Source organism: Dermacentor silvarum, chromosome 7 (genome assembly GCF_013339745.2).
Source record: "Dermacentor silvarum isolate Dsil-2018 chromosome 7, BIME_Dsil_1.4, whole genome shotgun sequence".
NCBI lineage: Eukaryota > Metazoa > Arthropoda > Arachnida > Ixodida > Ixodidae > Dermacentor > Dermacentor silvarum.
Genome location: NC_051160.1, coordinates 42,345,668 through 42,373,067, shown reverse-complemented (window position 1 = coordinate 42,373,067; position 27,400 = coordinate 42,345,668). Strand labels below are relative to the sequence as shown.

The 27,400-nt window shown below is 48.9% G+C and overlaps 1 protein-coding gene across 2 annotated transcripts in view; it reads left to right on the top strand.

The window, feature by feature from the left end:
- The window catches only part of LOC119457948 (protein sine oculis-like), a 64,689-nt gene that overhangs the window by 12,756 nt on the left and 24,533 nt on the right, over positions 1 to 27,400 (top strand). For both annotated transcript variants that reach the window (XM_049670578.1, XM_037719723.2), the window contains 3 exons: positions 10,153 to 10,540; positions 11,998 to 12,140; positions 15,769 to 15,990. In XM_049670578.1, coding sequence (XP_049526535.1) covers positions 10,153 to 10,540; positions 11,998 to 12,140; positions 15,769 to 15,990 — 753 coding nt within the window. The remainder of the gene's footprint in view (positions 1 to 10,152; positions 10,541 to 11,997; positions 12,141 to 15,768; positions 15,991 to 27,400) is intronic.

Genomic DNA, 27,400 nt, shown 5'->3' with positions numbered 1-27,400 from the left:
CAAGTCTTTCATGTGCCACAGTCTTTCACACACGTCGCACACATATCCAAACAGATTGCTTACGAAGTCCGTCTCGAAGGTCCGAGTCGCACTGGCGCTTTCGCTAAGTTTCACCATATAGTCAGTCAATCGGCGAGCCTCGACGTCATCGACGGCGTCTTGTTGTTGTTGCTGCTGCTGAGATGGTCGGGCACGTCGCTCAGCCTCCTGGCGACGCCGCTTTGCTAGACGATGCTCCCTTTGTTCCGGTGTCTCCGCAGCACGTTTAGCCTTCTTCTGTTCGTTCTTCCTACGCTCAACCGCTAATTGCCAGGCAACTACTTCGGGATCCGATGAGTTAAGCTTCTCCGCTCTTCTGCGCCGCTGAGCAGCAATTTCGCTCTCCTTCTCCATGGCTATACCACGCTGGCAAACGCCCAGCGCAAACGATCAAACGCCCAGTACAAACGCCGGGCAAACGCCCGGCGCGCCAGCTGTGCGCCGTGTGACGTCACTGCTCCTCGCGCATGCGCAGCACGGCTCTCCCGGAGCCACACGAAACTGCTCAACCTCGGCCAGTGTAGCTCACGCTACAAAGCGAGCAACAAGAGTGGAGCCGCCCTCATGCTCCGCTCAATCGGCTCTACAGCGGAACCAGGCCAGCGTTGGGCCTCTCACTTGCTGGCCTGAGCGTTTTGCGCACAGACACTATAGCGTTCCCGCTGTGCAGATGTGCGCATACCACACCGTGGTGCCTATTATACAGCGATCTGAACGGAACAGATGGAACACTTTTATTTTATCTACACAAAGGCTGACGGTTTTCCTTCGGTCTCATGTCGTGCACCATTGGCGATACCTGCATCACCAGTGGTGGCGCTCCTCGTGACGCCAGCGGGCAATCTCTACAGTCGGTGACAAACTAACAATTACAAACAAGCTCCTCCCACCAGAACGCAGTAGACAAGCCCTTCACCTCTAAAAGAGAGCCGATTCTGCTGGAGTCCACTCACAGCTTAATGACTTTGCTCTGCTAGTATAAAGGCTAGGCTAATTACAAAAGCTAGTTGTTTGAGCCTCAAATGTTAGCTATAGAGGTCACTCATAAAATCTGCCCGTGGAGTTCGGGTTTTATCCTGAAACCAGCGACACAAAGAGCGATCTGTGTGGAGAAAAACTTAGCCACTTGAGTGTCCTTACGTGATTTGAATGCGAAATCATGATGACTTCTCTAAGTTATCACCTTAAATTAAAACTCTACCTTAACCCACTTTATTCCATTTTTAATCCACTTTAATCCACCTTAATTCAATTTTGGGAGTGGGCCAGGTCGTTTTTTGGGGCGTTGGCCGCGGCGTGCGCCGTGGCTGTTCACCGTGGGGTTTCCCAGTGCAAGCATGTGCGAGCCGCAGCAGGTCCAGCCCCGCTAACGTGACGTCATCACTTGGTCACGTGGGTTTTCTTGCCATCGGCTGACAACGCGGGACGCTCGCCAGTTTTTTTTTTCGCTCCATGGGGCATATAACGCTTTCGCCTTAAAACGTCCGTTTTAAACACGTAAAACTGCTTGACGTCAGCCAAATAAGCGAACCTAATTGGCTACGGCATCTATGCAAGTTGTGTTCGAGTTGGAGAGTGTACATATAACCTTGTAATTCTTAGGTTGTCACCGACTATATATGGAAAAAAAATGTCGCAGTCTCGCCCGAAAGGCGAAGCATCAATTGCGATAGCAAATTAGTAGAGAGCTATTCGGAGTAAGGATAGTAGTTTTATCGGCTGCATAAACTTGGACACATTCGCTTACTAACTGAATTAACAAGCGTGGTGTCAGCGCGCACAAGCAAACATGAATAGATCACACTCAATGACCGCAGATAACGACTGTCAAAACGCTGGCAGCAAGCGCAGCCGCCGCAGAGAGCGAAGGTTCGTGCGGTCTATCGCTTCAACGGAAACTGAGCGGCGAATGCAGAGCGCGTACAAAGGTCAGAGCCGTGTGGATATCGCTTTTAAGAGACGGTGCGGGCGACCGCCACAGCCAGGCAAAGTACAAGCCCCCTCCCTCCCGCGCTGCCTTCCCGCTTTCTTGCTTTTGCGTGGGAGATTGAGTGGCCAGTTCCCCTTGCGCACGGTTGCAAGATACGCATTTGGTGCCGCAGCACAGCGTCGCCCCGCTTCCCTCCCTCCCATACCCCCACGGCCTCTCGCGTGACGGGAGTTCGCGTTTGCTTTCCGCCGTGCGTTCGCTCTCCGAGATAGCGCGCGTCCCGCGCACGCTTTCACTCGCGTATACGGTGCGCGGCGACGATTTTATCGCCCTTGGACTTTGTACGGAACCTCACGGCGATGACGACGGCGACGCCGACGGCAGAAATCTGGTTGAAGTGTCCATATAATTGCTATCGCAATAACCTGTTTTAAATAGGGATCTTGCACCACCGTTGCGCAGAGCGCCGTTTCTGCTACGTATAGCAGTCGTCTCGCGTTCTGTGTCGCACCAACATGTCGCCCCTGTGAATTCTTAGAACACTGTCTGACGAGCCTTAAGCGCAACGTAAAATACGCCAATTTTAGAGCGATAGCTCTACTAATCCAAGTACAAAAAAACAAAAAAAAAAAACGGCTGGTTCCGTAATATTGACCTTCAAGCTCAGCTAAGCTCAAACTGGGATTTAGCCTGCCACTACCGGCAGTTGCTGCGTACACCGCGTGGGCGCCCAAAAGCGATCTGCGATGTGGACAAAGTGCGCGGTCACGCGGGCCTCATCTTCAAGGTGATCTGGGATGTGTACAAAGTGCGCCGAGTGCTGGTAGCTTCGCATGCCGTGTGCTTTCGGCGCTTAGTTCGCGTTGAAGCGAGAGACAGCATGAAGGTCAATTCGCTCGCTGCTGCTGCCGCGCCGACCAGCGTCTGTGTATTGTCATGTGGTGCAGTTGGGGATGCGGTAGTGTCCGTTCCCAGAGCGAACAATGCCATGCTATCGCTCGAGAAACTTGGTTTTGAACCGCGTTCAACCTCGGCAAATTTTTCTATGGGACTTTCAGCCGGAAGGGAACACCTGTTATGCGAACGAAGCAATTTGAAACCGAACGAGTTCATAAACGGTTACGGAAGCGATGACTGCCCTGTCTCTGAACCGCTGCTCTGTAGAACGCAGAAAGGTGCGCTGCTGTGGTAAAAGAAGGTTTGCAACATTTCATTCCAGTCACACGAAAAATGCGTCCCAATTCATTAAGCGGTATTCCTTTGGCCACAATAACCTCTTGATCAAATATGATTAAACATTCGAACTTATTAGCAACAAAGCTTTGCGTAATGTTCAAAACGCGGCGGGACTCCGTTGTCAGCCTCTCGCATGCAGCAGCTTATAGGTGGCTCTCAAGAGATGTCCTGACTAGAGCTACATATATGGCTCCCTGCGGGAGCGATATACAGTAAGTCTAGTCAGCAACAGAAGATATACAGTAAATCTAGTGGACATGGATGTGGAACTTGTGGCTTGTGTCTCTATCGACCACCTTCGGTAGTACCATTTTCAGAGCTGGCGAATGGGTTTGAATAAGGCTTATGGCGGAAGGACTCGTATGCTTCGCATACTTTATTGCCAAACCTAACTTTGCTAACCGCCGCCGCCGCCGCCATCTTGCTCACTCACGCACGACACGACAACTCACGCACGACACCGCTGTTATAACCTATCGGAATATATGTTGTCCCACCTGCACTATATATCCGCAGGTGTGCCGGAGCCTGGCTCTGTTTCCAACTGAGTTGTGCAGTGAAACAACACACACTGCCCAACTATCCTCAGTGCAACAAGTACGGACATATAAGCCTTCAAACACCCAATTCATTTATGAAAGTGAAGCTTATATGCCTTCGTTCCCGGGTTTGACGCATATTTGGTCGGCTTCCTGCCGAGTAAGACTGTCTAGTCCTGGAGACAGTGATACAGTAAACATGGCCGCGATTGCTGTGGCGATGCCTTTTCCGATGCTATTCTCTTTCGCGCTTTTTCGCGCTTAGCTATAGCGGGCAGAGTGACGCTCCGCCTGCGTTATCACGGGCATCATGCCGGCCGTGAACGATGGATGATAAGAGTGGCATAGAATCAAGCGGGAGGCATCGCTACAAAGTCCCCCAGATGGCGTGATGAAAAGCGGGCCGATCCGGCAGACTGGTTTTCTGCGGTCGCGTGGATCACTTGCATGGGTCGCGTGCTGAAGGTTTCCGGCTCTTGCTGTTTCGCCGGGGAAGCAGGCAATGGCTCTGTGAAAGCGTTTCAGAACAGCTATGCATCATCATTTATTTAACCGCTTCACGAAACCGTAAGATTCCAAAATGTGCGCTGGATCTTAGCATAATTTTATTGCGGCAGCAGTTTTACGAACACCCGAGGTATGCTTGCACCCCCATCGTCGTGCTGTGCGGGTTTCGACGACGCATGCGGGACCCGTCTGTGGATAAGGTTATGAGGTCTCCTGAGACGTCTCAGTGCGTTTGGCTGCAAAAAGCGACGAAGCCATGCGGACCGCACCTTCAATCCCGCTCCGCTCAATCGGTCTCTGTGCTCTGAGGTCCAAACAAAGCCTACCAAATAGGAAAAAAAAAAAACGAAATGACATCAATGCGCACTTTTTTTTTTTATTGCGATAGAGACTTGCCGTTAAGGCATAATTCTTGATGTGTGTATGTGTATTACATGTGTGCTGTGAGGCCTGTGTTGTGTATGAATTGAAGCAGTGTTTTGTGGAATCTGTTATCATGTATCCAGCGGTCATAGCTGGTTGTCACACTGTAGCGGAGGCCGGCTTGCAGTAGGAGACGCGAGCGTTCCGATTGTAAACCAGTACATGTCCATATTAGATGGTATGCATCTGCTTCCATCACAGGGACGGAGCAGTATGGACACGTAGCACCCAGTGGTAAATGCGACCAGTTCCACCTTGAGATCACAGCCGGTGTAAGGGCCACCCCGGCCCGAAGCCTCCTAAGCACAACTTCCTCCGCCCTAGTAAGGTTAAGGGGGAGGGAGCAGACACACGGGGGGATAAGAGCGCGTGTGTCCTGCCGGAGAAAATTTTTACGGGCTCGGAGCGAGTTAAGGGGTTGAGGTGGGAGGGGAATAGACGGAAGGTCTGGATTAGGAGGGCAATGTGCCTGCTGGTCAGCAGCAATGTTGTGAGGGTTCGCTGCATGGCCTTGAATCCAGTGTACCTTGACGCAGGTAGCTGTTTTTCTATTCATCGTGTGTATTGTCTCGCAGATTTCCATCGCCTTGTCAACCTTCTTCAGTTCCTGAATAGCCGCTAAAGAATCAGTGAAGATATCTAGTTGTTTGATGGTAGGCAGCTTATGCGTCTGAAATGTAGCGCTTTCAATCTTGTTTTCGAAGGATGCCAACAAGGCAATAAGATTCTGCGGCTTAGGCGTTATCGCTGCCCAATTGTTGCATCTATAACACAACACTCCGTTAAAAATGATCAATTTTCAAAGTCCCCAAGGGGTTATATATAAAAATGCCAGCACGAAATAGAAAATTCGTGCAGTATACTAACCATAATTCCGATGCTGGCTAAACCCCAGTGCTTGCAGTGGCCGCAGACAACTAGCGCCAGATTTCACTCTAGTGATTTTTTTAGGAATCTCTATGCCTTCATTGCCACGCGCTGCGAAGAGCTGGAGTTCTGCGTAGAAGTATCTTCTCAACGGGCAACGGGCGATGAGACCGAGCAAAGAAATGGCAGATCAAATTTATGTCCCTCGTAGAGAGCCGACACGTATTTGCGCGTACATTCGAGCGAGATCTCATAACTCCGCGCTCAATTATAGTCAGGCCAATGGCGCGATAACGTCCAGCTGGACAGACAAACAGAAAGGCAAAAAAAAAAAAAAAGCCGGGGGGCCACCGGGCACGCTTGATAAGGAGGGCCGCGGAGCGGTGCTTTGCCTCTAAAGAACGACACCATGGATGTGGCCGTCAACACGCGCTGTCGCAACGGCGCGTAGCGCTGATATCAGCTCGCGGAGGAGAGAGAGCGAGAGAGATGCAGATAGCGGCTGAGCAAGAAAGAAAGGCCTGGTCGTGATGGGGACACATCGGGATGCGGTGATAAGAGTCTGGGACCTTACTACTGACCCGGGAGGTATTTCTTTATCTTTATTTTTTTGTTATGTAGAATTTTCCTGGTTATCTCTGATCCTTTCTGTGTTTTTTTTTTCTTTCTCCCACGGAGGGGCTGAGAGAAGGCTGCAGGGAGGACGGGGTTGTTTCATATTAGTTATGAGCTGGAAGCTTTATCAAGCGGACCCGAAGTACCATCGAGGACGCGTCTGTCAGCCTCCTCCGCGACGTGCGCTTCGCCTCAGACACTCCGCCCCTGGAGAGGAGCAGGGGGGGGGGGGGGGGGGGTATTCTGATGCTGAGGCTGGGGTAAACGCCAGAAGGAGACGGGTGCTCCCAGCCAATCAGCACTTAAGCCGCGGACGAAATGGACATGTCCACAAGGTGGACACTTACAGAATACCCCCAGGCCTCGCCCATAGTGCTCCACTAATCCTTCCCTGAAGAACAGAGGCCATCGCTGCCTCGTGTTCTTCGTTACTCGTTCTCGTCCATTTCACGCGTGAATCAGACGCACAGTATCAGAGGAAGGAAAGAAAAAACCAACGGCAGGACAGGGACGTTCCCTACCTTTGAGGCCTAACTCACGCATCCTTTTCATTCGCACTAACCAACGATCCTGAAGCTGAACATATCATTACCGAAGTGGCCCGGCCAATGACATAGAACACTTACGAACAGGGCTGAGAAAATTTCATTGGCTATTTGATAATTGTCATTGGCATGAGGTTTCTTTAATGCTATTTATTTTCGCGCTTTGGTTGAAGGGGAGCTCCACCCCCGTTATCATCGAGCTCGGCTGGTCACGAACCGGTGGGTGAAAGGAACAGAACCGAGCGAAAGTAATCCTTACGTCATACCCTCCCTGGCTCCTTAATTCCCGATTGGCTCACGCTTTACTGATAGCTTTCACAGCATCGCCCGGAGTTAATGAGATATAAGGTTCATTTGATTTGCCTGCACTTTCCGAAATAGTTCACGAGGTGCTCGCTGCACGTCGCCACTCGTGTCACTAAGTGCAGGCTTCATGCAAGGACCAGTTCACAGCAATTCCCTGCACTCGTCAGAAAGGTAGTACAGCCTTCGTGCAGCAGGTACCGTGCTGGTTCCGCACGAGCAAGAACTGGCACAGAACTGGTGGGAACTAGTTCACGATGCGCAGGTGGATCGAATGGACCCTTTGTTACCTTTCAGTTTCGGTCTCGGTTCTGTATTGGTTTATATTATACCGCATCGTCTACCAACATTGTACGCGCTGATGGCACTAGTGTTCTCCTGTATACAAACCATCATACGTCATTAAACTCTTGCTGTTTGTTTGAGTCCACTACAGCCTCTTCTCCTGTTCCTTTCGCGGCGCCAGCCCGTGACGTCACACCCATATAGCGCAGAGAGGCAGGCCAGGCGGTCGAAATAAGAGGGTGATTACGAGGTGGGTAGGAGGTGGGGGTGAAGAGGGGTAATTAGGGAAGGAGAAAGTAAGGCGAGGCATTGCAGCAAACGAAACCTGCCACAGTGCTTCCCAAAACATTCTCTTACCGCTCGATCCACAAGTAAATATAATAGCGTTGCACCGATGGGAACAATGACATCAACTTCTTGTTTTAAGTATATTCTACATTCAGTATTTGACATTCTTCCCTTCTTTTCTTTCGGCAGAGAACGTTTCGCAGAACCAGGCGAACATTCCCAGTAGCACCTTCATCTTACATTCCAGTTTGCGTACAGGGTTCATTTTGCATTTCGTCGTCATCATCAGCAGCAGCAGCAGCCGCCGCATCAGCCTATATTTAAGTCCACTGCAGGACGAAGGTCTCTCCCTGCGACCTCCGATTAACCCTGTCTTGCGTTCCAACTTGCGCCTGAAACTTTCCTCACTTCATCACCACACCTAGTTTTCTGCCATCCTCGACTGCGCTTCCGTTCCCTTGTCACCCTTTCTGTAACTCTTATCGTCCACCGGTTATCTACCCTACGCATTACATGGCCGGCCCAGCTCTATTTCTTTCCGTTAATGTCAATTAGAATTTCGGTTATTCCCGTTACTCTCTGATCCACACCGCTCTCTTCCTGACTCCTAACACATTACCCATCACATTTTTCGTTCCATCGCTCCTTGCGAAGTCCTTAACTTGTTCTCGAGCTTCTTTGTTAACATGCAAGGTTGATTGTACTCCGCAGATTTCTCGATTACCTGATTGATGACATGGATATGATCCATCGTAGAATATCCCTTCCTGAAGCCAGCCTGTTCTCTTGGTTGATTGAAGTCAAGTGTTGCACTGATTCTATTGTAAATTAACTTGGTGAATATTTTATACAATACTGAAAAGCAAGCTGATGGGTCTACTAATATTTAAATTCTCTAACGACTCCTTCTTATGGATTAGTATAATGTTGGCATTCTTCCAGCTCTCTGGTACACTTGAAGTCATGCGGCATTGCGTATAAAGGACCGCAAGGTTTTCAAGCATGATATTTCCTCCATCTTTGACTAAATCGACAGTTATGCCATCTTCTCCTGAAGATGGCATCCACGGTATTTCGTTCATTTCGGTTTCCCCGGTATTTCGATTATTTCACTCTTGTATAAATCTTTGCGTACTGGGTGCGACGCCACTCCAAAAACGCACCTGAATTTCTTTCTCGCGCTACAAATCGACGTCGGTTCTCAAAACCCACAGAGACGGCTGCTCAAAAACAGTATATTATAGCGCACGTAGTGCATGCGTTGGCGAGCGTGTCACCCGCGTGCAAGCCGGTCTACAACAATCAGCGCGCCGCTCGTATACGACTTCGACGCCCTCTCGACGTGCCATCCTCGGCGTGAAGCTGTTATAAACGAGCCCTGGCGCTCTTGGACGACCCCACGGCTAGCGCCAGTTGAGCGCGAAGCAAGCAAGAAAGAAAACATTCACTTTACACGGGGATGACTGCTGCGCGGTGACCGATTGTGGCGACATGTTGTGGTCGAAACTCGAGACTTCCAGCCTTCTGATAACATCGGCCACGGGGCACGGCCCGTGGCACGCCGTCACGGAGGGAAAAAAAGAAAGGAGAGGGGGGAGGTTGGCCAGGAGAGGACCTCGGAGGGGGTGCCAGAGGACATTTATCGTCTGTTTCAAGGCTCGCGCCCGGCCACACTATATGCAGACGCGCTAACGCGCGTAATCACTCATAAAAAAAGAAAGACCGAGGAAAAAAATATTCACAACCGATTTTATTCGGGTGCGTTGTGAGTGGCGGGCGAAGGGTAGGAAAGGGAGGGGGGGGGGGAGGGGCTGCAGGATTCCTCTCACTCCTGGTGCACCGCGGTCGTAAATATAGTTGCAGATGGTCTCACTTTTCAGCGTTTAAAGTTGGTTGGCGGCCTCTTCCCCCTCCACCGTTTCCCCTCACCCCCACCATTCCCTTTCCGCAGCTTCAATCTGTGCTGTCTGCCGGCATGCGTGTTTGAGCCTCAGAGACAAGCGCCTCTCTGCCATTTTGGTGTGTCGTATAATGCACACTCGTGTAAAGTGAGTCGGTGCACGCGAGGTGGTATTGAGCTAGTCGCAGCGCTGATAATATCAATCACCATCGGTCTGCCCGGTCCTCTCTTTTTGTGTGCGTATTTATTATTTTTCTTGTCTTTTTTCTAAGGTTTCGTTCGATTGCGGTGCTCTTGGTGAACTGCTATTTCTGAAGAAGACCGAGTCTCAACTGTAGTTCTCTTAAGTCAGTCACTGCAAATAGCCTTGCGGTGGTCTGTAGTCGAACTCATCACTTGTGCAACAATTTGACGTTGTGGAAAGACCGGGGCACATTTGTAGCAGAGTCCATCCCTCAATCAGCCTGTCCCTCAGTCAGTCTGTTCGTCCCTCAGTCAGTCCCTCAGTTCAGTTCAGGTCGGTGGGTCGGTCGGTCGGTCGATCGGTCGGTCTTTTGGGTTCTTGTGTGCCTATATTTTCGTTACCAGCGTTATTCTTAACATTCGCGAGAAAACGAGTCGGCCCAAGAAAGAAGCTTCCTTTTTTCGAGACCCGCTTCTTTTCCTTCTTTGCAGCGTGGGCCTGAGCAACGGCACGTCCTCGCTGACCGGCACCAGCGCAGGCAGCGCCACCAGCAGGTTGACCGAGCTCATGTCCGCGGGCCTCGGAGGAGGCGTCGGGACCGCGTCACCGTCACGCGGAAGCAGCGGCGGCAGCGTATCTACCGGTGGTAGCAGCAGCAGCATCGGGGCAAGCGGTTCTTCGGGCACCACCAGCGGGGGCAAGGTGCTCAGGTTCACACTGGAGCAGGTGGCCTGCCTGTGCGAGGCTCTGCAGCAGGCGCGCAACCTGGACCGACTGGCCCGGTTCCTCTGGTCGCTGCCCCCGGGTGACCTGCTCCGGGCGGACGAGGCGGTACTGAGGGCGCAAGCAGCGGTGGCATTCCATCGCGAGAATTACAAGGTGCGGTGCCGGAAAGAATGCGTCGCGATGGTTACACCCCCTTGCTGGTACCTACATGTGCTTATAATAATGTCCACGTGACACGTAATCTTTATTTTCAATAATGCCCAGTCCCATTGAAAAATACCCATACACGTCCTACTATAATTCTATATGGTTGTACGAGTTTGTATAGGAACATGCAAGTAAGTCTTCATGCAGCAGCCCATGCAACCCATGTGACCGTACAGGGTTATGGGCTCTGGGCACATTGGCGATACGGAATTTTTCAGTAGGGATATCACGTTGGATCCACTGCTGGCAGAATTTTATTGTCCCAAGTTTGCAGCACAAAACAAACTATCTTTTAGTGAAAGTCGCTAGCTAGTGAAAATCATGACGACTCGCTTTGAATTTTTGTCTCAATTGTGTTTCCATTGTTAAAAGACGTCTTCCTCTTTTAAACTATAGCTTTCAATCACTTATGGTGGTGGCGAGTCTGAGGTCGCTATGGGAAAAGCGAAAACAAGACCCGATTTCATAAAACGGCGTGCTTTGCTAAGAAAAGTAGCTTTGATGCACTCAGATATGGGTCACTAACAACCTATCAGGTATATCTTGTAGCAAACGGTGGGCCTAGCCTGGCGATCAAGGCCGGCAATTGCTGCGCCAGAGCATTGTTTACAACATAACTGCCGTACGTTACCGCTTGGCCACGAAACAAGTCTTTCATTGGAATGGAAGAAGACATAAAGCGTCTGTGCTGGCTACAACTCACCCTTCTGGGGCACACAAGCTGTTGCATGCACGCATGCAGAAGGTGATTCTTCTGCAGGATGCCGAACAGATTATCGTCTTCGCCTCCATATTTTAGGCAAGACCACAGAAAGTGTTCCACGTCTCCTGTCTCTTCGCATGCAATACAGTTGGCAGAATCGACACGCCCTGTCTTGAGTAATCATGTTGGTGTATTAGCAGATCCTATCTTATGAGCAAGGTGTTCGTACGTTACAACACAGCCCCTCTCTCCAGCGTGCACATCTGGCGAGTTTTCAATGTCGTTGCAGATATGTCTTTACAAGTAAACGAAAGAAGATTATCGAAGAAAATTTTGAAAGCAATTCATAGTTACAATAAACAACGTGCGAACGTCTGCCGAGGACGCATTGAAAGAGCCAGTCCAGCTCGCTGGATTCACTGCATTTGTGCAATGTTAATAAATTTAGTGTAGAGAGTAATGTGAAAGTAATCGATTACTTTTTAGTAATTGCTCAGTTACCTTTGTGGGGCTGTAATTGGCAACCGTAATCAACTAGATTTTTGAGAGAAGTATCTGTAATTGTAATTGGTTACTTTTCTTTTATAACGGGCACAAATCTGGCCACTGCGTATGTAGTAGTGGCAATTCTGCCGGCAGTGGTAAAATACGGGATAGCGTAAAGAGCGCAGCTACAACGCTTCTTTGCGCCGCCACGCAGGAGCTGTACAGCATCTTGGAGAGCCACAACTTCGACTCCAAGTACCACAACGAACTGCAGCAGATGTGGTACAAGGCGCACTACAGGGAGGCCGAGAAGATACGCGGTCGCCCTCTGGGAGCCGTTGACAAGTACCGGCTCCGGTGAGCTTCTTCTTACCCCTGATACACGAAGTTATACCAGTCATTAGCCTACATTCATGTGGTGGCACCCACGGATCGATATAACGGGGCGCTATCGGAAGGCTACATTAGCTATACACGCCCCCACATTTGAAATAACGGTGCTAGAATTTGATTAAAAAATGTGGTTGATCCCTCTTATATAGGAATCGGTATAGAACACGAAAGTGAAACGTGTCTTCACAGAAGTAGTGTAATGTTTATTGCACATTGATATATAATGTCTATTGGTGTTTTGCAGTAGTCGGCCCATCGTTCTCCGAGTCCGATGTACTGCACCCGGAAACAAGCATTTTTACGGCTGAGGCCTATGCACTTTTATCGGCTGTGAAGAGTATAGGCGAATCAAAACTCAAAAGATCAATAATATTTACAGACTCCCTAAGCGTCGTAAAAGCCGTCATGACTCTACATAGACACAAAAACCCTATACTTATTGAACTGTATTCTGCTCTGTGCAAGGCATACCTGTCTAACCAGCATATTATTATATGCTGGGTGCCTGGCCATAGAGGCATTGAGGGCAATGTTCTGGCTGATCAAATGGCCACATCAACTACATCGCGAGCCCTTAACCCTACCGCTTCTATCGCTGCCACAGATCTCAAGCCCTACTTGAGAAAGAAACTTCGAAGCCACTGGCAGCGCTTGTGGGATGCCGAAACGAACAATAAGCTCCACTTAGTTAAGCCACAGATTGGCCCGTGGCATCATGTTACGAAAATACGAAGAACTAATGTCCTATTCTCTCGTCTGAGAATAGGACATACATATGGCACCCACAATTTTCTATTAACTGGAAATGACCCGCCAACCTGTGGTAGATGTGGAGAGAGGCTTACTGTGCTACACGTGCTCGTGGAGTGCAGGGAAGCCGAAAGAGAGAGAAAAAGACACTTCCCTTTAGCGTACCAGTACCGTCTCCCTCTCCACCCTGCTATGTTCCTTGGCGACGAACCTCTGTTTAGCACTAAAGCTGTTCTGGCATTTCTGAGCGATGTTGTACTGCATGTTATTTGCCCAATAGTTTCGTAGCGCGTCCTCTCTTCAGAGAGATGTCGCCGCGACAGTAGTTTTGCATAGCACGCGCCTCCAGGCCCTTACGTTTTCAAAGGGTCTGTCAAGGCAGTAGTGCTTTTTAAAAACATTTGTCTGTGATATATTTTCGCCTATCGTCATTATCTTGCAATTTGTTCTTTCGTGATCATAGTGCACCTCATTAGCCATTGCCATAATTTTATTACATATACATTTTACGCATTTTACAGCGATTGTTTTTAGGCCCTTTTACAGCCACGACACATCTACCTTTCGCAATTCATTGCTCCATTGTCAACTCATGAACATTGGCCTGGCGCTCTTTGGCCATATCTGGCCCTTGCGCCATTAAACACCATACATCATCATCATCTATTGGTGTTTTGTGGCTAAAGCGCCCTTAGGCGTTGATGCACCCACGCTGACGCCTGGTGGCACGTCTCCTCCATCACGACTACCAACGTCGATGACCATGAGCAACCGTCGTGCATATGGAAGCTGCACTACGCTGCACACGCTAGCACAACGCGAAAGACGAAGCACGTAACTGACACACTAATACAACGCGCAAGACAAAGCACGTAACTGAATCGTCACCGAGTCAAATCAGCGCGTACAGCGCGTCGTAATTGCAGCCTCCGCAATCAACTTCAGAAACATTTTCAGAGCTAATTGCGGAGGCCACGCTCCGCTCTGCTGAGTACGGTGAACGCCACCTAGGTGGCGTTGGTAGTGCTTCTTGATGCCAGCGTCCCTTCGAATGCTGGCATCGAGGCGTCGTAGTGCTGAGACCACCGAAGCGTTCACTGTCGGTGCGCGTTAGTGTCATAATGCAGTACTCTTTTCTGCTCGTAGGCGGCGGCACCGCCCCGAGCAAGAGCGCGGGTACACGGAGGAGTGTTAGATATATAAGGCGCGTCTGTGTAGCTCTCTGCAAATGCGTTTGTGGCGCAATGGGTTAAACGCTCGGCGATCTATCGTCGCGGACCGAGATGTCGTGGGTTCGATTTCCAGATTTTGCATGTTTGTGGAACTTTTTCTTCTGGTTTCTTTCTTTGTATTATGTTCGTGTACATTGTAAGCTGACGTATTTCCGTGACGGAAATACGTCAGTGAAGTCTTGGTGGACCCCGGCATAAAACACTTTCGTGTTAAAAAGTGTTGCCAGTAACTGGACATGTGAGTGCACGAATCAAGGGCTCATAGGCTATATTGTGTACAGGAAAAATTAAAAAAGAAATCAAATCGACTGTCCTCAGCGAACCCTCTGGAGTTGAAACCCCTTGCTACAACAGTGGCAGAGTGTCACAGGCAACACCGCCATCTTGCTTGCTTGCTTTATATCCAGCCAATGCTGGAACTCTGCCAAGAAAACAAAACGTCCGGGCGTTGCGTCTCTACAGACAAAATTTTTACTGTCCTCATGATAACGACAACTTCAAGAACTGTGACGCGTACCCGCTAACGAGGAACTAGCCGCAAATCGGCCGGCGCTGGCACAAATGCAATAATGCCGCACTGTTTTCTCAAAAACAACTAATTTTAAATGCGCACAAAGTCGTGCACCTCCGTTTCTATATTTAGCGCTGCTGCCTCCGTCACACATCCGCAGAGGCCGCCGCCCCTTACGGTGTCGGCGTGGCGCATAAACAACCCGCACAAATTGCCAACCACGGAATATGCGATGGCTTGGTTTTAGCGCAGCCGGCTTCCAAATGTATACGTGACGGCAAGCGCACGCGTTCGGCCTCCAGTGGTGTTTTTGCTTCACCATGTGGTGCGTGTCAGGCTGAGGGTGTGGTGTCCAGTCAGCTTGCTAACCAGTAGCATAGCGGGTACAGCAGTGAACTGGGATGAGACGTTGACGGGTGCGTAATGTTAATTCGCTAACCCTTGGCCGCTACCACTTCGCAATTCAGCCATGATGGAACGTTTGCTCTCTCTGGAGCAAACTCGTCTTTCTTTTATATTATTTTTCGCGCGAACATTACCGACGAACTATGCAAGTTTCGGGACAGCCTTAGAGGTCTACGTTTAGCTGGCAATATGCACATCTAGGTTTTCAAGAACGTTCTTAAAGATCAACGTGTCTCACAAAAAAAAAAGAAAAGCATAACTCGTCACCCGGGCCCGGAGGGCGATCCAAGCCAGAGGGTTCCTGGAATAAGGGACCCTCCCACCTCGACTGCCAACTAACTCACTGCTTCAAATAAAGGTTCATTCATTCATTCATTCATTCATTCAAAGTTGCAAAATGCGATGCCTTTCCATAACTGAAGACGATTTATTAGATAACGCTTATCGCCATAAAAATGGCAGGGCATATATTATATGCAATTATAAGCATATATAAGACAATGAGAAGAATGATTAAACCACACGCATCTTCAACGGCAGCCGTCAATACCACCCAATACCACCCAATAATTTTATATAAGCTGAACGAACGTACAGCTACACCGGCAAGGAATTCGCTCAACGCACCGGTCTCGATGCTGAGAAATCGATGACACAACAACGCCCATGGTGTCGTGTCTTGTACTGTCTGCAGGCGCAAGTACCCGCTGCCCAAGACCATCTGGGACGGCGAGGACACCGTGTACTGCTTCAAGGAGAAGTCGCGCATCGCTCTCAAGGAGTGCTACAAGGTCAACCGCTACCCGACGCCCGACGAAAAGCGCACGCTGGCGCACAAGACGGGCCTCACGCTGACGCAGGTCAGCAACTGGTTCAAGAACCGCCGCCAGAGGGACCACGCACCGCACCGCAGGGGGTGAGTGGACGACGCGTTCGTACATATCTCGCTTGAACACCTGTTTGTGCAGGGGGATGTTTTCCGTAAGTGGACATGTCCATTTCGTCTGCTGCTGAAGTTCTGATTGGCTGGGCTGGCGTGCGCGTCAGAAGGGATACAGGCGCTACAGCCAATCAGCACTTCAGCAGCAGACGACATGGACATGTCCACCAGGTGGACACTAACAGAATATTTCAATGCTGCACGGCTGTGCTAGAATAAATCTTTTTCGTGATTCCGTTGTCTCTAGACTTGCTCCCGACTGTGCATACAAGGTATAGTGAGTGAAGGATAGGAGAGAGATTGAAATATATATAAGAGGCGGGACGGGGGGTAGTCGCTGCAAAGAAGGAGAGAAAATAAATGAAAAAAAGTCGCTCCACGCAATGGAGAAAGGCCACAACTACGGAAGACGCATCTACGTTATACACAACACTGCGAAAATCAAAGTCGGGCAGATAGTTCCTAAATGCGTGCAAATTTACACCGCATAGTGGGTTAGAATGTTTGTACTATGATAGGGAGCCTAAATGTGTCGCTTTCAAGAACGAATACGCGGCGCACTAGAAGACAACAGAACCCGCAGTTTGAATGGTCGTAGAATATAAAGAAGTGCAAAGAGGACGGGGGTGTTGCTCTGCTGAAGTACAAGCTTGTCGACCTGGATGTAAACGGGAAAGTCTCAACGATAGCATGGAGCCGTAATCTAGCTCTGTCGTCCGCAGTGTTTTTGGCGAGTCAGGTCGATGCGATGCGGGGGAGCTCGGATTGCCGTTTACGTGATCTCACCGCAGAGTATCTGTAACGTGGCGGAAGCTGGCGGTATACGGTCGTGGGACTCGGTATTTACGAGGAACGCACCACGAGCTCGATCACCACAGTATGGAGGGCCCGGCCGCAGAGTTGGTTTCCTTTCGCCAGTTTCACAACACGACCGTCCAACGGCTGTCAACACCTCGCGGTTCGAGGGGGGGGGGGGGGGGGGGGGGGGGTTGTAAACCATGTTGATACCATGCAGCCCTGGACATATATATACACGAGACCATTTGGAACGAGGCAGGCAAGCAGGACCTTCTCCAGACAGACGCTTTCCGGGGCCCTGGGTGTCTCGAGCTTACTGTTTAGTTTTCGAAGGGCACCTCTTGGCAGGCTCGAAGAAGTAGTAGTTCGGAATTTGCTGCAGTGGTTGTCGGGGAGGGGGGGGGGGGGGGGGGCTGTGTTTACATAGCGCCCCGAATCACGCGTGGAGGAGTCTACGATATCAACCGGTGTGGTGTCTTCGGTTCGCGCGCGAGATCTCCGACTTTAGTACAGACTGTATATGCGTATGCGCCGCTATGCTTTCTGAAGAGTGAGCTCAGCAATCCCGTCCTACGTTTAACAAAACATGACTCCGTGGCGTTTAATCTGATTTACGGCTTTCGTGTCAACAACGGACACTTGTAAGAGAGACCACTGCGGTTACTGCGATTTCTTTGTTTTCTTTTTATAGTTTATATTTTTTTCTCTCTGCGTGGGAGAGGGGGGGGGGGGGTGTCGTGGACGTAGTGCGAAGTTTATCTTCGCGCGTGCGTATACAGCCTGTCAACGCGCACCTTTGTCTCTCTAGCGGAGGAGCGGGTGGTCCTGTTGCGTCTTTCCTGCGCTTCGGCTGAAAGCTCCACTGGTCGTGCGTACATGAACTTGAGCAACGTGGTGCTGTGTTTGTACAGAGCTATATATAGGGCACCGTCGTTGACAGGCGTCCGATTGCCACACTGGGGCATATCAGTGGCTGGAAAGTTTTCCAGCCACTGATATGCCCCAGTGGCCATGGCGTTCATGCATGTTGCTAATCACGACAGTCGCGGTTTGGACTGTCGACAACATTTCGGTGCGGGCGGCAGAGGAAGTACGCTGGCGCAAATAGTCTGGTTTGGCCACACGGTAAAAGGAACCCTCGCGGTGTGGCGAAAATTATTTTGGAGCCCCGCATCACGGCTTCATTCATAGCAGATGTGTAGCTTTAGGCCGTTCAGCATCATTGGTCCGTTTGTGCACCAAGCGCGACCGTACGGTCACACGTTTCAATTTATAGGGATCCGGGAAAAGTGTGGGGCCACAATTGTCCAATTTGTGTTGTTTAAGGGGTTGTGAGGTACGTTTTACAAACTACAAAGCACGACACATGTCTAGCTTTTGGTAGCAGTATTTAGAAGCCCAAGAAAAATTTAGAAAGCGAAAATGGGGCCTTACTCGCTACAAGTGGCTCAGTGAATACGGCGCTTTGCTGCTGAGTAAGATTTGTCCCGGTTTCGACTCTCAGTGGCGGCGCTGCCGCATTCTGATAAAGGCAACACGCAGAAACACTCGTGTACGCTCCATGTGTTGCTTCAGAACAAAAGACCCCCGTAACTTAAGCTCGTGAATCATACGGTACGAGTTTTCTCGAAATGGCCAGGTGCTCAAACGCGACTGCCACAGCGCTGTCAGCTGCATATATCCATTTCGCACGTTGCTCTGTTTGTTTCTTTGCTTGTTAGTACACCGACCCCGTTTCTCGCGCGCTGCAGTTACGCTGCTTTTCCGGTGAAGGGGGTAAGCAGACAGCTAGGGCGGCTCAAGATAAGAGAACGGGCTCGGACAGAAGATGCCAGGGATGGGGTTACTCTGTTGTGAGAAACAGCAAACACCACTCCGTGCAAGAAGTGGAAATGCGCGTGTCGTGCTCGTGTCTGTGTTGTGTTCGTTCCGTGTGGGTTTCAGCCTGGTATAATGAGAAAAAAGCAGCGATAGCTGCGACCGATGTCACGGATTAACCTGTTTTTGGTCCGACCAGAGGAAGAAAAATTGACTGTATATATAGTCCTCTAGCATCATCATCGTATTCATCATCATCACAATTCATTCATTCATTATCGTAGACCATATCACCAAGAATCTTCACAATTATCAGCGCCATCGGCAACACCCGGTTTTAAGTTCATTGCAGGACAAAGGCCTCTCTAGCTCCCCCTATTCTAGTGCATCGCCCCTATTTGCGCCTGTGCCGCGTCAATAAAACATTCTACGCCAGAAAATTTTCGTTTCCAATCTTATCACTCCGCCCAATGCTGTGCGACCGGCGACAGCATTTTTCTTCCTCTGTTGCTATATTGCATACCACCAGTGATCTGTACCGCCCCCCCCCCCCCCCCCTCCATCACGTTACCTGTCTTATTTACATTTCACTGCTTTCTCTCTGTCGGGACTAAAATTTCAGCACCTTCGTCGATGGCTCCTTTCATTTGCTGTCCCGAATAGCCTCTGGGCGTTGGTTCATGGTCCCCATCTTTATTCACTTCCATATCACTGACTCCAGCATGGATTTCCTGATGTTGGAGTGGAGACCGACCTATAGGCCCGGAGGTCAATATTTTAATCCCAATAAAGAAATTTGCGCCACCACGCTATATGCCGCGTTTGCTAGTCCTCATTCCACGCTGCCGTCTTTCTATGTCTTAACGTTGCGTCAACATTTGCCGTTCTATCGCTTCTTGCATAGAAGTCTCCTTTCAAGATTATTAGCTCACGTACAAGCCTTACTCCTCCTCAGCCGTGTAATTTGGTACAGGGGGAATGCAGTAACTACCATTTCTTCCTTCCGAGGATATCGGTAAGCTGCGATTCAAGACTTCAGTGTCATGAACGCGGTCGTGCAGGCTCCAGCGTTTGGCGAAGCAAGAGTACCCTTATCCTTAAAAATGAAAGGAAACACTTAGCCCCACCTTGAAAGTTGCATGAAAGCTCTAAGAAAATACGTATTGGTTTCTGGGTCGAATAACAATTCCGTCTTGACATAGAGCGGAAACTGGCACCGCCTCATTTTAGAGGCCGTTGCTCTGCACCTACCGAACCGTATAAAGAGGAGACGTTTCCAGTGATCGAAGGCATCGAAGAATGGTCGTCCAATTCAAGCCGCACTGCTGGGATTTGGTATAGTCATGTTCTCCTGTGCGCTGTTTTGTATCGTGTCTTTTTTATTCACCGTTCTTACACTTTTTATTATCACGCGGCGCTTGATAATAAAAATTGTGTCAATTGAATATCAGTACTGAGAAGGGAAACTTGTGAGTGGACGCTTTAGAATATCTAATAAAAAGAGGCACATCCCGATTACGTTATCCCGAAGTACGAACTTTGGCATGATGCAACCACTTTAGAGACCATCAGAACCGAAGGCCAGTGACCACACCAGCATCACCAAGTGAAAGTTTGAAGCTCTGAAACATCTCTAATGGAGAGAGAGCAATATGAACGAGGTCGTAAACGCTTCCCTTGCTCAGGATGCCTATATCTGCCACTATTTGTCAAGAGAAGTGCGGCTAGGCAGGACAAATAACTTCTCGTCTTCGAGCGTGATTCGTACTCTACGGATTTCAGTTTAAGAACAAGATACTCTAACCAGTGTTCCATGGCAGGTTTTTTTTCTTCTTATTAACTACATGATACCGGAAATATATGGCGAATGTTTTGCATAACACTTGATTACAAGAAGCACACGCCATGAACAATGCTACGCTAAAGGGTCATCCTAAAAATAAACAAAAATAAACGCACACAAGCATTTAGAATTGTAAGCCACTCAGGAACGGATTTCAATGCATTATCGATAGGTTAACGTCGGTCAATGACGTTTGCCTTCTGAGAAGCCATTCAAGGCGTGGCCGTTCTTACAGTCTTTGAACCACGAAATTATCGTTTCAACTTTCGCTTGGTCGCACTTCAACAGTTCCGTTGAACTGGAAGATAAGTGGGAGGAACATGTTACGCATTCTCCAAGAATTTGCGGCTGAGGCTATTAAGACATGCTGCGACATCGAGCGTGCTTCGCGGAATGCTTTAGCCCGGAGTTATACACGTAAACAATTTGTGATGTCAATGTAAGGTTTTTCTCTCTACAAGTGGTAATGTGGTGTCAACATGTCCCAATATTACATTTATGTCATAAGCAATGTATGAGGAATAAGGACTACATGTATGTCAGAAAGAATATTAGTCAATGATCATTTTCTCTAATAACCGTAACACGGTGTCAACGCGTCTAGCAGCTTCGTTTCGAATTAACCGAAACAATAAGTTAGTTATCCCAAAGCGTGCGGACAGCGTACGAGTACTTTCGCAACATGGGGCGTGATTGAGGAACTCCGAGCGGGACGATCTCTCTAGCCATACGCGCGCGTCCGTCTGGCTGGCGCAGTCGGCTTTGGCTCGGCTTTGGCTCGCCGTGGTGTCGGGTTTCCTCAGCGCGCCGTAGTCGTCGCGGCTGCCGCCGCCTGGCAGGCATGCGCCCTTCGCCAGCGAGCTCAGAACTGCGCGTCGCGGTGCAGTCCGTGCCATCGCGGTTTCGGGTTCCACCGCTCCTTGCTTTTATTCTTTTTTTTTTCAGCTCTTTCTTTCTTTTTTCGTTCTGTTTCGTGCATTCCTTTTTCGCTCTGCATTCGGTCTTCTACTGATTCTCTTTCTTTCTTTCTTTCTTTCTTTCTTTCTTTCTTTCTTTCTTTCTTTCTTTCTTTCTTTCTTTCTTTCTTTCTTTGTGGCACTTGCTCGCACATCAATCCATTTCTCCTTTCGTCGCGTTTCTCTATCGGGAGCACTTCCTCCATCCGGCATCGGTTAGCGTTCTCAGGGGCTTCCATTCGACAATCGGTTTTCGCGTCAGCCGGGTTCTTCTTATTATTTTTTTCTCACGCTGTATTCATTATTTCTTTGTTCATGCTAGTTCGATGCCGTTTAGGCAGTTACCAGACGGTGTTCGGACTTTATTTGTCTCTTCGCCGTAGTTCCAGGTTCATTTGGTGTCCTTGATTGACTAGTCCTGTTGGTTTATTACGTTTCGAACGCGCTACCCAGAGTAAATCGTTTGAGTTTCGTGTCCCAGTAAGCACAGTACCAAGTTAATGCTGCCGTAAAACAGGAACACACACACGCGCGCACGCATGCACACACAGTTACCTGTCTCCGTGCGTACGTATTATATTGTTTAGAACTCAGTCACAATATTATTTAATGTACGCCCACAAACGGAGATGGGGACTGAGCATGCAATTCAGCTTCAAATTCTTGGCCAGTTTTTTTTATTTCATCATACGCGACAACAGCACCGCATTCTGGATTACAAGTCCGGTCCGTCAGTCAGGTAAATGTCACTGAAGAACCAAATGGGGATGCTGTAAGTGTGAATGCGAGGCACTGTGGTGCCGCACACCTCTTGGAAACTGAGGAGCTTTGGATTTGTAGCAGCACTCGGCTCGAGCATCACAAGTGAATCGCTCTATAGAAAGCAGCGGTCTTTAGTTGCCCCCCCCCCCCCCCCCTCATGCCGCGAAATTCCTGCTAGTTTGTGTCAATTCCTTGTGTGTCTCCTTATTCCAATCCCTTTATTTGTTGGATTATCACTCTTCTTCTGACAACATTAGCAATTGTTATTTATTATTTAAAGCAACTCCCCCCCCCCCCCCCCCTTCTTTTTTTTTTTTTTTTTTGCCGTGCAACCTACCGTCAGAGTAGGCTTCTGGCAGAGTTCGTGCCACTAAATACTTTTCCAACTAAGTTCTTATGTGTGACATTAAGTCATCCACCATTGTTTTCTTATGCATTCTTTTTGTGTATGTTAAGAGTTCATTTTATTTTCGAGTAACTTTCATCACTCGTAGTGTTTTAGCCCGCGTGTGAGTGGTAGATAGATAGATAATTTATTTGAAGCAAGGCAGACAGGTCCGCTTGAGCTAGCGCGGTCTTGCAAGCACATGCTTTCAACTTCTCCGCCTGATATTCCAGCTAAATCTATCTGTCTGTCTAGAGCGGCATAAATGCATGTCACTAACAGCAGCAGTTGCAGCAGCCTAAATTCCTACCGTGCGGAAACAATCTCTCACGCATATATTTCTAATGACCCGTGTCCTACCTCTGCCTTCAAATTCTCAATTTCGTTGCTCCGTATAATCCACGACCACGTTTCCCTATTCTTGGCAAACATATACCGCGACTCTGTCAGACTACCAGCCCGACACCACTTACTCCTTTTAATACTCCCCTATATGACACCAACTTCGCATGTTACCTCTCTTAATCATCACTCCTTAACGTACGCATATTGTTTTTTTTTTTGTTTTTTGATATCACATACGTCGTATACCCTCGCCCACAAAGTGAATCAACTTAGCCACGCAACCTAACTAAACTGTGCAAACATGCCATGGTTGACATGTGGATTTAGATTAACGGATCTCTGTACGCGTGTTCACTTTATCAGCACCTCTTCGTAGCCTCGACTGCGTTGTACCGAATTCAGCTGGACAGAGTGAAACATGAACAAACCGTCGCAGCAGCCAGGTTTCCCTGCGTATCGCCCCGCGTATAGCGGTGCAGATTTGACAGTTTCAACGAACAAACATATACACAGAGTACCTCGGGGTTGTCCGCACTGACGACAGCACAGGCCACAGCGTTTTGTGGCCTCTACAACTGACCCATATATATATATATATATATATATATATATATATATACAGCAGAGTTCACCCTGGTAGCGGAGTAAGTGGGTGAAGGGGCGATGATGCTGCGGCCCCGTGCGTCACCCACGTGTGGCGACCCCACGCGGACAGCGCCCGTACCAAAATAGGAGGCTGGACCAAACGCGGTGCGACGGCTTTCGGGTGCAGTCGAGCGCGCTGCTAGCTACCCGACGAACACAAACCCTTTGACGTCGCGTCCCTCCTGGGCCCGTCGACCGCTGCAGCCCGCAAACAGCTCCGCGTATCGTACACGAGGCATGTACGGGACCCATTTGGCTCGCGTTGGCATAAACATAACCCGCAAAACCATGTTAGTGTGTCCCGATGGGACGCCCAAATGGTAGGCACGATAGAGTTGTGCGTACGAAACCACTGTGTCTGAGTGCATGAATACAGAGTTAATGTTCATAATGGTGAGAAGCTTTGAAGCGTGCAAAACCGTAACGCTGATACTTATAGACGCCATCTGCGGATTGGGCTGCAAGGCATGGTATATCGCTTGCGACTGGCAGAGATGCTCGCTGGCTGGAACGCCATATTGTGTGCCGACGAAGGGTTGTACTGCGAGCCGTGGCGTTTGGTGCACCGTGAGTACGTATACGAAATGGGACAGATGGGGTCAGCTTTTGTTTCCAAACGGATTCTGCCTTTGGCAGGCATCGGGTCAGTCCTTCTATGAAAATTTGTTTAGGCCGTATGATGTAGACAATTTGCGGGAGTCAGTTTTGTTTTGCCAAATCTGTAGGCAATCTTTGAACTTAAGGCCTTACAAATTTGTTTTGGAACAGTACGAGATGAAGTACTTGGCAAAATCTGTCGCTGAGACGACTATACCAAAAGTGGTTTCGCTTCAACGAAAAAAATAAAAAAATAATTGCTATCACGACTGTTCGGAGCAGATTTCAGATCTTTACCACCAGTTGCTTCTATGTGAAAGTTGCAAGAAATGCAGAGAGATGTTAATAACCTGCACTTCACACCAAATAGTAATTGAGATAATGAAATTCTGTAACGTTCGCTTGTTGGCGTGTCTCAAGTAGACATATCTATTGTGTCAATTAGCAAGCGTGAAATCACTTCTTTGTTTACATTTGTGGGCAAAGTTATGAGATCCGTTTTATTGCGAAGTTACATTTTAATATTTTTCCAGCTTTCGGAAATTTGAGATCCTGTAAATTTATGGTCGACTTCCAATAGTCACCATATAGTTTTTTTTTATTATTTAATGCTACCGAGATTTTGCAAACTGGTCAAGCAGTGGTCAAACGAAACAGTTCCTGCGTCCCACATTGCTTGAACATATGGGACACGTCGTCAAAAATTCCCGTTAAAGGAACCTAAACAGAAACACCAAGTCAGCTTAGGTTGACAGTGGATCCTTGAAAATCTATATGTCGACTTCTTTGGCTAAGTAAGGTTCATTATTTGTGCTAAGACACTCGTCCAATCGAATTCATTTCGCGCCCATGCATCGGTTCCGCTGACGTCAGCGTTACGTCACGGATTTCGCAATATTGTCGCCGTATTTGGGTCGTTCTTGTAAAAGCAAATTTTCGCGAACTGGCCACGTCCACTTACTTATTATTATCATTTGCTTTAAAGAGCGGTAGATTCATTTCTTGCCAAAGGCATTACTTGAGACGAGCAGACGCTGCAAAGTTCCGATGACGTCACGGGAATCCGGAGATCAAATGTCTGAAGTGCTGTTGCCACCCATATCCTTCGTTATCGACTCGTGCCTGTCTACCCCTGCCGTCATTCACGGTGCCGCTGGGCTATAGTGATTTCAAACGTTCAACCTATCAACAATCATTCTATCTTAACGTCTCGTTTCTCATTAGGGCACGTTAAGTAAACGTACGTACGATAGTGGCAGCAAGTTCTCAGCTCTCATTCATTCATTCATTCATTCATTCATTCATTCACCTCACAGGCTCCTATAATAGTTTTGTATGATGTTCGATTGTGGAAGGCAATAGCGACAAAGAGCAAGAAAGCACTTATACAACACTAGCGAGAAAGAAGAAGTAAAATCGCTAGTCATTCGAGGTGAGTCGACAGTAGCGCAGTAAGGTTACCTTGTTAGGTTGTTCGTTTGTTGGTTCGTTTGTAACAATGGTTAAACAAGGTTAGGCAAAAGCAAATGAACGACAAAAAATCGCTATAAACTGAGCTATCAAGTGGGTTTCTTCAACGAAATCGTACGGGGTAAGCTAGAATCAGCTCCGGAGAAAACACAGCCTCATAAAAAGGAAGATATACTTTTCCGAACAAGCGTACCGTCTCCCAGCCAGTGCGGTATGTATAGTCTATACATATGGGACGAATAAAAAGCGGAGTCAGCTGAAGCCGGCGGCCATTAATTGAAGTGAAATGCTCCGTTCCAGCGGACGCAGCAAAGACCTCGCGAGAACAAAGGAGGCCCCAGATGTGTGCTATGCGCTCCACGTTACAGCAGCGGAGGAGCGTTCCCATTGTTCTGGCAACCGTACCTGGCTTTTCTTTTTCCTACCTACTCCCCCTGCGATATCGCGCGATGCACCAGGGCCAGCTTCAAAGCAGCCCGTGGAAAGTTCCCCCACACGCCGACAGGGTGCGTTCAAAACATTAAAAAAATTAGAAAAAAGGAAGGAAAAACGACAGACAGGCGGCGCCATTACGGTTAACACTGCGCGCAGGGGAGCTTTGACTGGACTGCGTATAGGGATAATTTTAATACCGCAAAAGTTAAGAGGAGGGTGACTGGGAGGTAGTAGGGACGCGTTCTTTTTATTCGGGAGTTTGAACGTTCCAAGGCAACGCTGGGACTGCGGGCGGCGCCATAGTGGAAGGCTCGGGATTAACTTTGACAATCGGGTCTATTGACCATTTTCGCGGAGTATATAGTTTGCTCTGGACAAACATGGCGCCGTTGCAAGCTGCCTCAGCGAAAGCGCATGAATGCGGGACCATGAACGCTTCGACACTGCTACTGTACGGTCAGCTGTCGGAAATGCAACTGGGTGATCGCTAACGCACTGTGCTCTTTTGATGTTCCAAAAATGTGGAACGGTAGAGTGAAGACGTGTGCAGTGGTTAGGTGCGAAAATAGTGATTGGCATATTAAGGAATTGAATTAATCAGTGTTCACGCACTGATGCTACACACGGAGTGCCCGTGTTGATGGCCCTTCGCGATTCTCGGATTTCCTCAAGGGTAAAAGAAAAAAAAAAGGGGTGTTACACGCTGACAAAAGGAGTAGCACCGCTTCCCGGCATCGTAAATTTCTCGCACGTTATCTACGCACATCTACCCCAACTCACATGCAAACTTGCGCCGATTCTGTCGCCAACGCATCAAGAATAAGTGAATGTGCGCACACGTGAATCAATGCGCCGAAACATGCGTGACGCCGGCTACAGGCACCCTGCGCTAAAGGTTTGCAGAGTAGACAGCAGCGCCAGAACACACAGCCTAACGAGTGGTGGATGCAAAACTGGAGGGGACGCTGCATACATTCGCCGTGACACTTTCGATTGCTTATCACGGGGCAAGAGTGTCCGAGTTTTGAAAACCTCGAAAGTGCGCATGCGCAGGGCATAACACTCAGACGAGCGACGAAATGACCGCTATCGTTTGGAATGGCGTATCGTTTTATCACGACATCCGCCCAAACAATGGTTTGCTGAGTCGCACCGGGCGTCATCATGCACATCCATCGTAAACACGGAGGCAACGGAGGCGGCTGAAACAAGCAATGGATCGACGCTTCTTCATCACGTGATCAAACATGGCGGCGCCCATGGGATCGTCGCAAAAAGCATCTATAGGTGCAGCGAAGCCCCGCTGTCGTAGTCACTGTAAACGCAGCTCAT